General features: G+C 45.8%; 1 protein-coding gene across 1 annotated transcript in view; it reads left to right on the forward strand.

Annotated features, from left to right (window-relative positions):
• The first annotated feature begins 2,840 nt into the window (after positions 1-2,840).
• Positions 2,841-15,730, forward strand: part of LOC126536337 (guanylate cyclase soluble subunit beta-1-like) — a 109,480-nt gene continuing 96,590 nt past the window's right edge. The window contains exon 1 of the mRNA XM_050183266.2: positions 2,841-3,668. Within this exon, the coding sequence (XP_050039223.1) occupies positions 3,666-3,668 (3 nt within the window). The 5' untranslated portion in view covers positions 2,841-3,665. The remainder of the gene's footprint in view (positions 3,669-15,730) is intronic.

The raw sequence follows: 15,730 nt of genomic DNA on the forward strand, positions 1-15,730 counted from the left end.
CATACGACAGCAAGAGCATGTGTGCATTGACTGTGATCGATATTACCGCGGGAAGACAGCAGCGCCGACACCCCGCTCCGGCGCTCGTCGAGACTCGGGATTGATTGCGCGCATTCGAAAAGCCACAGGCGGAGCGGCGAAGCGGAACTGCGTGTGCACCCGTGCCAGCCGTGGAAAAAGAACACCCGATGCCATTTGATATAGCCGCTTTGGCAGCGGCACGTCACCGCGGCGGCGGCGGCGGCGGACTGCTTTATTGTCGCGCTACGTGTGTGCTGCACTGCGCGCACTAAGTCGAAACTTAATGCCTCTTCGGAAGCATAATTTTAGCTAAGATGTATGGAAATCTGCACGCAATTATTGCTGCGAAAGCCCTAGGTGACGATGTTGGCGGTGCCCTTGGCGGTGACCTTGGCCAAACTGCGCCGTGACAAAACATGGCCGACGCCGCAAAGAGTCAAATCACTTCAACGAATGCTCGGACTGACGTCGTATTTCTCAGGGAGGTTCCTGTAAACAAAGTAGTGGCTTTGGAAGGAAAATTTGGTAAATTTCGATCTGGGTGGGAATCGAACCGAATTCCTCCGGATGTGAGACTAGCACGGTTCTTGCTTACTGAGGATGTGACAAGTGCGTGCGTGATTGCGCAGGTCACGTGATCACAGAGACGCGCTCGTGCCACTTGCTCACGCTTTCGTCGTCGTCTTATTCTCCCGCTGGCTCCGATGCCGCTCATCATGCTAGCGTTCCCATGCTGCCCATCTCTCTGCGAAGGCCTGGCGGCACTGGCCCACTACTAGTAGGCGCGGCGATTTCGGTGAGTTATGTCGTGCGCTCCGATGGACAGTTGCCACAATACTTCACAAACGTATCTTAATCGTGACAAAAAAAGCGTGCCAAATCTGCAATCAGGCTTTCGCCTTAACCTTTTACGAACGTGTAACACTTGCCTAATTCTTTCCGATGCTTATCCGGTCTGTACACATCGTCAGTACACTTGTAAGTAGTCTACAGAGAATGAAATATATTTGTGCGCATTACCGGTGATGCACCAAAGGCATGCGTACTACGCACAGTCAATAATAATGACGATAGGTACCGTGTGGATATGAAAGTGTAGACTCTAAGTGAACGAAGGTAGCGATATTGGCTTGTTGGTCAGTGATGTTGAACTTGGACCAACTGTAGCGCGATACTGGGAAAAGGACACTCGGCAGAAGTAACGACACACGCAAGGCACTTTGAGTGTTACTTTAATCTTACGTTGCATTGCACCTCATCCTAACCCTATAAGTCAAGTTTGTTTCCGAAGTATATAAGCTGCGCATAGGTCGTCTGTCGACTAGGGACATATGTGTATTAACCAGTTGTCTGTAGGATCCTAATATATAGCACATAGCAAGAATAATAAAAGAATACACCGGGCGTCATTGAGTACTATTGTTAACCAATCGCATGGAGACCCTTCCAATACTACAAGAGAGAGGGAGGTTTACTATAATGGAAATGCTGAGACGTTCGCCTCAGTCGAAGTTCTGGCCAACTTTGACAACCGCATGCTGAAAGTACAGAGTTCGGAAACGTCCACACGAATGAGCGCATATGCTGGTACTTTGTCGTAAGCAAAACGTTCATTTATTGTATTTTCATTTTTTAGGTGCTTCCGAACTGCCACTCCTGAGAAATCGTCGCCGCACTGCTTTGTTATCCAAATGCGAGCATCTGCTAGCTGTCGCTGCGAGCAAGTCACAGAGTGGTGAGAAGGATCAGGGATGGTGCGTCGGCACGGCACATTTTTGCAACTGTGGGTTTCAACGCCTAATATTTCTACAGCACAAAGGACGAAGACAAGAGGAGTTCTCTCATCATCATCATCAGCCTGGTTACGCCCACTGCAGGGCAAAGGCCTCTTCCATACTTCTCCAACTACTCCGGTCATGCACTATTGTGGCCATGTCGTCCCTACAAACTTCTTAATCTCATCCGCCCACCTAACTTCCTGCCGCCCCTGCTACGCTTCCCTTCCCTTGGCATCCTGTCCGTAACCCTTAATGACCATCGGTTGTCTTCCCTCCTCATTACATGTCCTGCCCATGCCCATTTCTTTTTCTTGATTTCAACTAAGATGTCATTAATTCGCGTTTGTTCCCTCACCCAATCTGCTCTTTTCTTATCCCTTAACGTTACACCCATCATTCTTCATTCCATAGCTCGTTGCGTCGTCCTCAATTTAAGCAGAAACCTTTCCGTAAGCCTCCAGGTTTCTGGCCCGTAGGTGAGTACTGGTAAGACACAGCTATTATACACTTTTCTCTTGGAGGGATAATGGCAACCTGCTGTTCATGATCTGAGAATGCCTGCCAAACGCAGCCCAGCCCATTCTCATTCTTCTGATTATTTCCGTCTCATGATCCAGATCCGCGGTCACTACCTGCCCTAAGTAGATGTATTCCCTTACCACTTCCAGTGCCTTGCCACCTATTGTAAATTGCTGTTCTCTTCCGAAACTGTTAAACATTACTTTAGTTTTCTAGTCGTCGTCTTTTGCCCTGTAGTAGAAATTAACAACAACAACAACAACAACAACAACAACAACAACAACAACAACAACAACAACAACAACAACAACAACAACAACAACAACAACAACAACAACAACAACAACAACAAATGAATCGCTCGTGCCAGCAGTTTTTCGCTATGGTGCACGGTTTTATTTAAATGCGACATATTGGCGTCGTGGTTCAGTGAGAGAGAAGGAACGCAGGCGGCGATTGACGCCCGCGCCTCCTCTCGGCAGAACGGGAGCCAGTGCGGGCCACGAAGAGGGGGGCCTGTTTCGCTTCGGCAGGGCGCTCAGACTTCGAGCGGCGCCCGAACGGAGCGCACGCGACTGGGACCTTTCCCTGCGGACTGACGTTGCTTTGGGGGCACCGGCATGTAGTTGCCCTGGCGTGCATCAGGAGGCTTCGTAGAAACGATCGACGCCGCAGTCTGCTGACGGACGCGTTCTGACGCCGGTTCCACAGCGACGACGTCTCCTCGAATAGCAATATTTTTCGTTAACATTTGGTGCGTGCAGTGACTTGAGGACAGGCCGCCTGAGAAGGTTGTGAATTTCGTAAGTGGGGCTTTCTCTACAAGAAACTTCGCCTGGAAAGTAGTGCATGCGGTGTATTCGCTGATCGGAGGAGGGAAGTTTCTTCTTTAGCTAAAGCCGAACTCTCCAAAAAAGGAAAGCAAGGAGACCTACGCATCTGGCTGAGTAGAAAAAAAAGAAAGAGTGTGCAAGGAATGCAAGAAACCAGGTCTGGCGAATAGCACAAGTGAAGTTCACCGCACTCAATCTTGACTTTCCCTGAACCAAGAACACAAGAAAACGAAGAAGAATAAGCAGCAGGAAAAAAAAAAGAACATACAAACAAACAAATGCTTAGGAAACGCATCTGGTGGCAATAAGAAAGGTGCTGGGAAATGACGAGCCGAAAGAGGACATTGTATTGACCGAGGAATTTGTGGGAGAACATTTCTGCGTGTGAGCCGCGTTTACTGTTTTCGCTCGCGAGATACTCGCGCTACCTCAGGTGAAAAATACTCCATGTGTGGTCTTGGCTGCTCGTTGTGAAAATAGGATTGCTGCAGCGAAGTAAACGACAACAAAGAAAATGGTAAGATTCCTTCCGCATGTTGTATTGATGGTGTAGTGATGTGTTGTAGTTGCAGAGGCATGTTGTAGTGATGCTATACACGTCTGCTTCAAACCACGAGGGCCTTTGCACGAGCTCTCAAATTATTTGTGAAGAAAAGAAAGCTCGCATACGCCTCGTAATCGTGGCGTAAACCATTTTCTGGCAAAGCTGCTCTTGCGGGCGTGATTTCTCGCGAGTAAAGTGTTTTATTGTTGCGTTTTCCTAGTATCCTTGCTGCGGAGAAAATTTTACCGAAGGGGTAGGCTCGTTAATTGTCACTATATATGAGTTCGTCTATGTGTACTTCTAGCAAGGAACGAATTGAAAGAAGAGACGATAGGCCGAAATGCGATGGAAACGGAACAGATGTCGAGAGGTGTATTCCATGATTTCCGGCAGTGCTTTTGCCAAAAGATCGCAATGAAAATAGAGTTATGGTTTGATTCGTAAGCCTGCGCAAATTTCAGGAACAAAACCTGGAATCCATTTCAAAGAGTAGTCTGTCAAGGCAATGCAGAAAAATGAAAGATGGCGGAAGATATATATATATATATATATGTATATATATATATATATATATATATATATATATATATATATATAGACAAAGTGCGAGAAAGTAAATCTTTGAACCGGTTTCCGTATGTGGTCACGTGGAAAGTCTAAATTCCGTTTGTTTGGTGTGAAAGAGGCTTTATGTTTTATAATCCGCAAATGATTGTGGTTGCTGGTGAAGCCCGGTGCCTTCAAGTAAACGGAACAAAAAGAGGAAGAAGAAGAAAAAAACATTTGTCACGCCTATGCCTACGATTAAGGGCGTAGCTTATGATACCTTAAAGGTTTATTTATCTCAACATTTCCCTTTTTAACAAGGCAATGAAGTGTTTCACAATATGCGATCAGATTGTTTCGCACGTTACCCGAAAAATATAACATTCTATGTTAAAGAGAGAGAGAGAGAGCAAATGATAAAGGAAAGGTAGGGAGGTTAACCAGGACTGAGCCCGGTTGGCTACCCTACACTGGGGAAAGGGAAAAGGGGACGGAAAGATTAAAAGAAGAAGAGAAAGTCTACTGGGTATATCGTTCGGTCACTCAGTTCGGATCACAAACGCTGACTCAAACCAGTAGCCTTCAAATATCGCAGCAGCGCTTTTGTGGCCTTTTGTAGCTGCGATATGCGAGGCCATGGTCCCAAGATCTTCTTCAAGGTGAACGGTGTTCTATCTAGCTGATTGAGAGCTGTGCAGAGGTCATGTCTTTCGTTTTGAAAAGATGGGCAGTAGCACAGTAGATGTTCTATAGTTTCCTCGGCAACGCAGGCATTACAGTTGGCGCTATCAGTCATTCCAATCAAAAACGTATATGCATTGGTGAATGCGACGCCCAAGCGTAAGCGGCACAGCATTGTTTCTTCATTTCGCAGAAGCCCTGGTAACAGCCGCAGTTGCATAGAGGGGTCGAGGGAATGCAATCGTTCTTGGGTGAATTCAGGTGTGTGCCACTTCTCTAATGTCATACGGTGTGCTACCTTGCTTAGGTGTTGGGCTGCGTCGGTCCGCGATAAAGGTACAGAAACAAGGGTTGCTCCTTCGTGTGCTTTCCTAGCAGCTTCGTCAGCGAGGTCGTTGCCGGAGATACCGCAGTGGCCAGACAGCCACTGAAACACGACGTCGTGTCCTTTCGCTATCATACGATGGTGCATTTCTCGTATCTATGTTAAAAGACGCTAATTATACACAGGCATATGGCTTTACTGTGGCATTCGTGATTAAACTGCACCATAAAAGCTACCGAAAGCCGAGTACGTTTCCCGCCACGCGATGAGAGTATTTCTTCTAAAGCTCGCATCTAAAGTGATTGTTCGGGTTAGTTGGTGCATTCTTGCACGCATAACGGGGCAGCGCGAAAAGTACAGGAAGTGCATCCTGTACTTTTTCTGCATATCCTATATGACGGGCGTACATCCTGTACGGCCGTCGTGTGTACGTTCCTTTCATCGTCCTTGTTTTTTCGCGCTGCCCTGCTATGTGTTCACATCTAAGTAAGAAAACAAGTGCTACGAAAAAAAAAAAAAACAAGCCGGAAAAGAGCAAAACAGTTTCCAAGTTTCAGAACTGTGTCACTACATATCCTCTGAATGCACCTGAACCATTAAAAAAGAAGACGCCATCCCGAAACGCACTTTTGTTCTTCCTAAGTCCTACGCTTCTTCGAGGCGACAGCTTCGAGATTCGCAAAATCCGTGGTGTTGCTTTTAACTGCACGACGCTTGGGGACCACTGCGTTGTTGGTGAAAACATACTCAAGAGCCTGGAATTGGCCATAATTCTCAGGATTCCGATACTCCTAAATACATCTGGTAATTGTTTTGCCACTTCCACATGAACGAATCACGAACCTCACTTTGAGTTCTTTTAGGTATTTTCCTCGTGTCACCATTTTACCAGGTTAACCCCGCCAGCAGCAACATCATCACCGCTGCCACAAATGCCACTCTTCAGGGTATTAGCATTCGCCCAGCGCGAACCGTTTGAATTCAACTTAAAGCTTTTATAAAAGCTAAGCCTTTTCATTAACCATGTTCTTTGCCATAGTTGCCTTTGGAGACACCAGGAATCATTGCACCTTTCACTGCGGCAGTGCTGCTGCGGAGACAACGTCTATCGCTAAGGATAGAAAAAAAATAATAATAAAAAAGAAATGACCTCATCGAATGTCTATGAAACAACAGGACTCGCTATGCATGGCCCTGACTGATGGTCGTTCATTAGGAACTATTAGAAACTATGGAAAACACGGGGAACATGGGAGACGGAAATTCAAGAGGATGAGCAAAACGAGATCAAGGTAAAAGCGGGAACCAACGTTTCGACATGTGGAACGGCGAAAGACTCGCCTTGAAAAAGACAAGTCCACTTGTCGAAACGCTGGCTCCCGCTTTTACTTTGTTCTCGTTTTCCTCATCGTCTTCAGCAGCCTCTGTACGATATGAATCGCATCCTAAACATAATATATATGTGGTGCTACAAGGGTGGAGAAATAACCTTTCGGATGATGGTGGGTGAACACGTGGCGCTATAGTTTGACTCCTTACTTCAAAACAGACGCTTTGAAAAAAGGCAATTCGACTGAGCGGTGCAGGTGATACCGGCTAACCGATTATAAGGAATCGCCGAGAGGTGTAAATAAAGTTGCGGTAACGAAATTTTGACGACTGGGGGGGGGGGGGGGGGGGAAGGGGGAGAGGAGGAGGTTCGTTTGCTTGCTGGTAACCTTGTTATTTGCATCAAGTGATCACGGAAACGAAAAAGGTGGCTCTTCCTGCACAAGCAGTTTTTAAAGGCCAGGCACGCTTACGGGTACCTGGCGGAATTTAAGCTGCCATTCATTAGATTATTTCTGAGCTCTCTATGAAAAACAACTTTATCACGGGAATTTCATTTTGCGAGAACCTTACACTTTGGACTCGTAAGGTCAAACTGTCAGCCCGATAACAAAGGCCCGCTGCTATATGCACAACTACTAGGAAAATATGCAGTCGGAGGCCATTCAATATATACTTTCTTAGTACGCGTATATGCAGGCTACGTTGGATCTCATTCACGCCGTAAGAAAATGTTGGTTGCCTTGAAAAGTTAGATGTAAATGAGAGCGGATGGCAGCTATATTATAAACATACGTTACATACTTAGTGAAGGTTTTCTAGGGAAAAGCGTACTTGTTTTGCTTGAACGCAACTCAACGGCATTTTTATGCACGTTAAGTCTAGTTTCTGCGAATAGTGACATGCACAGTCCTAACCGAATGCAACATTACAGCTATAGAAAACAACTCTGCATCTCTCTCTCCCTCTCTTTATATATATATATATATATATATATATATATTATAGGCTACCGTCAGACTTACTATAACAACAAAGAATCTGATGCTGAGCAGGATCTCTGTTCATGACTTTAGAACACGTTATAACAGAGTTGTTTAACTGAGCTTTAGGTGTTATTGTGTGAGAGCGTAAGAGCATTGCTGGGCCTTGTCCTTTTCTTCTAATTTACACTCGAACGCGGCGAACATTGTCATTTGCACATAGTAGGTTAAATCAATCAATCAATCAATCAATCAATCAATCAATCAATCAATCAATCAATCAATCAATCAATCAATCAATCAATCAATCAATCAATCAATCAATCAATCAATCAATCAATGTTCACTTCTAGCTATAGACATACAAACCTTCAATGTACAAGGACACATGCCGCTGAACATTGAGAAAAGTGAGAAAAAATAATACAGTAAACTCTCACATGAGTGAACTTCAAGGAGCCCAAGAGAATAGTTAAGTGAAAATTCACGAAACTGTATGTTCACTAGAATATGGAACAGCATAGGGCACAGTAGATATCGAGTCAAAAGTGCGATATGCAATCTATGGAGTTATGTACATCAATATATAAGAAGTGCGTAACAGTTACGTTGCTACCTATCTCATTTTGAAAAAGAAAATACTAATTTTCATTTGCACTGGTGCTCTTAAAGCGCAAGAAGTAACAAAGCAGTCCAGATAATGTTTTTGTGCACGTCTTCTGGCACGGCTTGTTGCTGAGACACGAGGCCTCGCAACTTTCCAAGGCATCCTACAGCCTCGGCTAGAGTGACAGGATTTCAATCTGCCTTTGCCATTGCAGCTTCCTCGTCGCACTCTTCTGCGGGACGAGCACAGGAAGCAATTTCCCGATCTGATAGTTCAGCACAGCTGACGAGCTCACTGTCACGCTGCACATAGCTGCCGCTGGAAGGGCGATTTGGGGGTGGCGGACATCGCCTGTACCAGCGCTGCAGAGCGCAAAACTTTGTTGAACTGATTTCGAAAATGAGCTCGGGTCCACTGATCAAGTTCGGTCAACTGAAATATTCGCTATTAAGAAATTCGTTTGAGTGAAAGATTTTTGCATTGAATGCATAGGAAAACTGCCGGGTTTTTTTCTTCGTTATTCTGATTATTCTGAAATATTCCTTTAACTGACGTTCGCACAACTGAGAGTTTACTGTTTTAGGAATCTCCTCCAAGCCCCACGTGAAGAAGACCTTAGGCGGAGTTGAATAGCTACATATGCAGGCAATATCATTATGACGGAAATTATGTGGTTTATGGACCGATTGTGCAATAAATTAAACCAAGAAGAGTTCCTAAAATATGCGAAATGAGCGAACTTCATACGAGCCTGCTCAAGTACGCAGGCTGTTTATTTTCCCCCGACACGGAATGGTTTCGATAAATTTTACCAAGTGGTGCCACGCACGTGCTGCATCTCTCGTTTTCGTTGATTAACCTACGGAGAATGCCCACCCCGCCTGACTCACCAGCATAATTATTTTTCTCCCCAGTTTCCTTATGTCTGGTTTCGTGCTAGCAGTTTATTTTTTCTTTTTGAAAACAATATGAAGATGTTGATACGGTAATATGGCATGGTTTTTTTTATTATTATTCTTTAAATGTATTTACCCATAAAGTCTTATACGCTTACAAAAGGAGTTCCCGTAGAAATAGCTTATTTTTTGTCGCTTTGAATGAGCACGTTACATTATAACGTAAGAGGCAAAAAAACAAAAACAAAAAAAGCAGTACGAGCGACAATATTGATAAAGCCCGCAGTGACACTAAAAAATAACAGTTTTTAATGCAGAGATGCTTCATGGCTAGTGCTGTAAGCATTTTCTTATTGAAATCAGTATTGCGTTCTGTACAATCTCTGCTACATATTTAAATGTCTGTCCTCTGATTTTCGCACCTTAAAGAGCCGTCGACGCGTCTTGAACATTGTCGGTTTGGGGCCTCGTCCCTGGCGCTCGCCCGGTTTATTTTTGCAATAAAATAGTCATGCAGGCTCGTTTGTGAAAGGCTTCGAAGCTCCTTCTCTTATAACCAGACATGTCGCCTGGCCACGTATAGGACCGTCGCTCTAGGGATTCCATGACTCCTAATTATCGAATACATCGAGAGGGGCGGTTCCCCTTACACTCTTGAACTTCTGAATATACAATAACGCTACTGCACAAGTACCTTATAATATTCGCACCAAGTTTCTTTATTTGTATTATTCAAGGCACGCGCATATAAAAAGGAGGCATTGCTGTTCGTAAGGAAGAAAAGGTAGGGAGGTCGATTAAGCATGGTCGCGCGTGGTCGGCTATGCATGTGGGCAGTGGTGAAGGGAGATAAGAAAGAAAAAGGAGATTCAATGTGGCGCACACCCTAGGATGAGCGTTCGCTGTCGTATAGTCACAAGCTTGTGAGTGATTCACTTATCTCCAAGAAGCGCATTAAAGCTCCTACGCATACTGGAGTTATTCGGTCAAGGTCTCAGGATGTTCACTTCCGAGTACGGTTTGTCGTCTACGCGACTGAGACTATTACGCAGAGCATGTCGTTGAGAGTGGAAGGATGGCCAATGACACATAACATGCTTCATAGTCTTCGTAGTTATGTTACATTCGAACTCAAAGAGGAACAGGTTTCTCGGTGTAGTGAAACCGCGCGTCATGCGTCGATTTCACTACGTGTATTTTTCTCGTGCGTTGCTCGGATCTCCAGCCGGTATGCATCGACGCGGGGCATCTGTTTCGTGTCGGTTGTGGTTGGGAGTTGCTTTCACGATAGCTCATTCAGCACTAATTGGAATCGCTGACAGCTCGGCGTGCGATGTATGCGGCCTGCGAATAGACCACCGACCACATATTGTGCCACTGCCCTCAATTCGACATAAAGAAATACAATCAATGTCCAATGCATTGCGGCGCGCAGTCGCTACTGGAATACCGTCCCCACCGATCGCCGACCCAGAAGGCAGTGAGAGCAATTTTACGCTTTCTTAAAACGACTGGCTTGGTGCGTGGTGCTGTCGACGCCCGTGCGCACATTAACCACTTTCCTCCCAATCTCTTGTATCGATCCCCTTGTTCTACTATTTCAGTGTAGGGTAGCCAACTACACGCTTTTCTGGTTAACATTCCCTCCTTTTCTATTCCTTTCTTCCCGCTTTCCTTGCTGCATTCTTGATCTAGATCGGACTGTTGTTGCTCTGCGATGGTCATTGCTTGTTGTCGTCTCTTCTGTGAAACATCACCCATTTTCGCCAGCGCATTTTCAAACAAGTCACTCCGGATGCTCGAGAAAACGTGCAGTCTTGCAGTTAGTGCGCCAAATGGAGGTGCATTCCCACACGTCCAGGTTCCACAGGGGGCTCCGAAAAATGCAGCAGAATCCGCCGTTCGGAAGTCGAACGCTTCCCGTGCTGCAAATACCCGACCGACAGCAGCGCCAACTCGCGCGGGCACTTCACCCGGAGGGCGACAGGTTTGTTATGTTTTCTTTGGCCGCGGGCGGGACAGCGGCGAATCCTTCACTGTCAGACAGAAGGGTGAGCGTGCACTTAAAATGCGCTTCGTTCAACCTCGCACATTCCTCGCGTAGCTCGAGAAACCCGTGGTTCAACGCGTTTCAACGGGTAGCCCGCCTTGCAAAAAACGCAGATGGCAAAGTGTAACGAAAGAAGAAACTCGATTCAACGCTTCCTTATCTTCACAAAGAAAGCATAGAAACTGAAAGTGTTAGATAAAGAAAACACACCTAAAGCAAACTTTGAACGGAGCCAGCGTGGTAGGCGAGTGAGAGATAAGGGTGCGCGCGCTGTCTATCCGTTGTCAGCAGGTGGGAGCCTGCATCTGGTATTGCGATGATATTTTGGCAGTTCTTTTTTTTTTACGTTTATGAAATGGAACACGTGTGTTCAGCGATGCATGATCGCGACCGAAGTGCTTTCAGTGTGTGCGACGTGTCTGGTGGAAGACGGCGAGCAAGCATCTCTAGGCTCTTCTCCCAAGTTGAGTTTCTCCGTCAGTCTGGTGTGCAGGCTTGGATGGCAGCTGACGCCTTTTCCGGTTCCGAGCTCCCCACCACGAGGGAAGAAATATCTCTCAGTTCTCGAGACTCCGTTAAACCAAGCGTTCCGCCAATATCCTAGCTGACAAGCACAGAGGCCTGTCCTATACGGAGACAGGCGAAAGCATCGCCGTTCTAAACGAGAGGCTTCGAACTGGAGATGCTTTATTCCAAGATTTCTTCCCTTGCTCGCTTGCTTTGTGTCAGCTACCGTTGTAGCGGTGGCTATGGCGCAGTGTTCGCGATTTGCCTTAACATGCCACTATGAAAAATAAAAATAATAAAAGAGAGGTAAGTGGTGAGGGAAAGGCAGTGAGGTTAGCCAGGTGGAGCCCAGTTATTGCTCATCCTGTACTGGAGAAGGGAGAAAGAGGAGTAAAAGAAGCGCAGAAGGAAAGACGAGAAGTTCGCGGTATTTGGGGGCATTTACATGCAAAAGCATTCATCGCTCAGTTCGTCACACGCCACCATAACCTTCGTTTACATGAACTCGACGCAAGCGGGTCGAGTCAGAAGTCTAGTGAAGCCAGCTCAACCCAGCCACGTTTACGTGTGCCTTGCCAAGCGGGTTGGGCCAGGCACCGGATCAGCCTTGACAATGGTTTGACACTACTCGCCTCCACACTTTCTCGCTCCGACACGCTATCGTTTACGTAAACCCGATGACCTGACCTCATACCGACCTGACCCCACAAACCCGACAAGCAGACTCGACTCGACTTTATCATCGGGCTCATTTAAACGAAGCCATATACGCTGCGGCATCTCAAGCATCGCAGCAGCATTTTTGGGACTTTGCACATCGCATTCCAACGAGGCTATGGTCTGACGACGTTGTGTAAAAGGCCGTTACTCTAATTATTGTACTGCGTTTTGAAGAATATCGCAGTAGCATCGCACGCGTAATCCGAAGGTTGTGGCATCGTTCCCCACTCGCGGCAAGTGTTTTTTTCTTGCTCTTTCATTTCCAATAATTTACCGTTCCTTTATTTCATTTATTAAGCACAATGAATTTCCCCTATTTTGTCCTTGGTGTCAGTGTTTGTTGGTTTCTTATGATAATACTATCATGGGAGGTAGCTGACAAACAAGAAAAAGTTTACGCCAGCGAAAAAGGCTTTCCGAGTTCGGGTCAACATGTTTCGGTTGCAGTTCAACCCTAATTTGTTCGTTGGCGATAATATTGCTTGAAAAATTAGAAATGGTGGAGTGCACGATTTATGTGAAACGGTCTAATCGGAAACGGAAGTTGAGATGGTATGTTTTGTAAACGTTATTAGGACTCATGCACATGTGAGCTTCATCAAAGAATTATGTTAACGTGTGAGCTTTACGTGAGATGGACCGCAAACAACTCCCGATGAGCCATTTGCACGCTATACAGGCGCAGTTGTTGCGCTAACCCAGACTTCATTTCCGCTAAGGATAAAAAAAAGCGTATTGATATGCAAACGGAATGTGCGGATTCTGTAAAAATAATAAAGGCTATCTATACAAGGGGCACAATAGGCGATACATGGTTTTGGATGTGAAGAAGCCTAAAGCACGTTTTTAGTTACGAGTGGTTTGGCAAGGTGGCCCCAAGACCAGCCAACAGAATATATTGGTGCTCACTTTCCAACGTCCTCGCTTTCCAAAATGACTGTAGGTTATACGGGCCCGCTGTCAATATATTTTACTCGTTATCATGTCTTCACTACAAGCTCATGTTCTCGCATGCGGTATTGCGATAATGACACTTCCTTCTGTATAAAGTGGTCTCAAGAGCATCAGAATTGCCTTTATTGTCCTTTTTTTTTGCATTTTGCACAATATACAGACAGTGACGTTTCGATCCTTAGGCAGTGGCTCGTAATGGATCCGTCCGTTCGAAGTTACTGCTTTAGCCATCTTACGTTGGTTTCACATAGCCAGCCCCTTGTGCCGTCCTCCGCCGCTCTCACCAGTATGATAGTTGTACGTCCGAGCCTTACTACTCTTCAGGAAGATGGCTTTACCAGCAAAATTTTTGGAGGCGAAGTCGCATTTGGAGACTTCAGATCGAATTGGGTTTCGTTGGGTATGGGTATCTGGCCATATTGGTCTCATGAAATTAGACAGCTTGAGGCCTTCTAGTGAATGTAGGAAAGTCAAAAAGGCGCTAAAATAAAGGTTGACACAAAAAAGACGCCCCAAGTTAGCGTAGAGCTACGTGCAAATGAGTATGAATGTGTAATTAGCGCAAAAAGGCCAAAATGAACCCCAGATGCGCTCGTTCACACTGCACGCGCCTAGATCCGTAAACGTAAATGTGGCTTAATTTAGCAAGTAAAAAATATAGGCCAATCTCGCAGATAGTGCGGTCTAAAAATGTGGGCCAATGCCACAGGCTGTGAAGTCTAAGCAATAAACCACATGGGCCACTAATGCTCCCAAGAAGACCTTGTCTGTATTCGACGTCAGTCATTCTTAACTCGCCCTTTTTGATATTGCGGATCTACAAAAAGATATATTCTTGATTTGGGAAGTACAAAAAAAAAAGAAAGGAAACGAAGACCCCACAAGTTTGAGACTAGCACACCTCTGTGCTGCTGTGCACGAGATTCCTTCGCAGCTAAAGAGTGTCGAGATAACCAGCCTGCTTTCTCTAAACATTCCTTAGCCTAAATCTCTTCGTAAGAGCAACTTCCGGCTACTTGGGACGTTCGATATTTTATTGGCACCCGCCGTGTCTGCTTAGTTGCTATGGTATTGGGCTGCTAAACACGAGGTCACGAGATCAAATCCCGGCCCAAATCTCCGGAGTCCCCCACTACGGCGTGCCTCATATCAGATCGTGGTTTTGGCACGTAAAATCCCATAATTCTTTATATAATATTGGCGAAGGCAGCCGACGGTAAATGGCAACAAGCACTTACCGATGAAAAGCTTTGGGAATTTGCCTCCATTTTTAAATTTTACTACGTCTATCTATTAAAGAGCATATCATCCAGACGAGAGGACAATGCATTTAGCTCGCTATGCGGCGGTAAATAGATGAGCCACCTTAAAAAAAAAAAAACAAGAATAAACACGCCTCGTGGGAGTTCGAAGACATCTCCCAGAAAACCCCTTGGAGCATGAAACCTTCGCCCACGTTCTTTCCTCACCCTCAAGTCAGCTTAAAAGCTTGAGCGAGACGAAACAAACAGCACAGCCAGGACATACGCGCCTTTTGCCTCAAGCAACACGGCACACGGGAAACGCAAAGCCGCGTGCTCTTATAGAGGCAGTGGGTCGGCAGAATCCAGGTCTGTAAAGTTCATTTGCATACAGCTGTACTCGCAACAAGGGGCTGCTCAACGACTCGAAGTGAGCGTCTCGGCTTACGTAAATTCCCGAGGTTCCCGGCCCTGCAGCCCTAATTAAAGCCTTAAAGGGAAGCTGAAGAGTTTTTTCAGAAACCTGCTGGTCTCCACGCGAGAACCCGAAGGGAGATAGAAAGCGAGAGTAACATCTTGGATGAAACTTTGGTCAAAGTTTTATGTTTGTCGGAGGGGCTGTGTCAAAAGTGCATGACAAAGACCTGGCTGGCACGTGCTTCAATACCAGCAGACGCTCTTCAACTGCGTCGATGCAGCGCATGGCGTTGAAGATTTAGGGAGCAGCTGATCACTCGTGGTAAAGATTATAAATTTACTTATGAAGCTAATTACAAGCCTTGGCCAGTCTCTCTGGCTGCAGACAAACTGACGTACATTTATGTTGAATAAACTTGTTTCCTCCTTCTCGAGATGACGATGATGCTTTAGGATGCGGGACGTTAACTAGCCCCGCTACTGCCACTAGAATGAAGGCGCTTTCCTCCGCTTGCAACAATTTATTGAAAGCTGTCTCTAGCGAAGAATAAAAAAAAAGAGAGGAAGAAGAAGAATCCGAAGACGACGACGACGACGACGACGGCGGCGGCGGCGGCGGCGACAACAACAACAACAACAACAACAACAACAACAACAACAACAACAACAACAACAACAACAACAACAACAACAACAACAACAACAACAACCGTGAGCCCAACAACGACAACAAAGGAAAGACATGGGAAAAAAGAAACTCTTTTAGGCAGTAACTCCTT

The sequence above is a fragment of the Dermacentor andersoni genome, chromosome 4 (assembly GCF_023375885.2).
Source record: "Dermacentor andersoni chromosome 4, qqDerAnde1_hic_scaffold, whole genome shotgun sequence".
NCBI classification, from domain to species: domain Eukaryota; kingdom Metazoa; phylum Arthropoda; class Arachnida; order Ixodida; family Ixodidae; genus Dermacentor; species Dermacentor andersoni.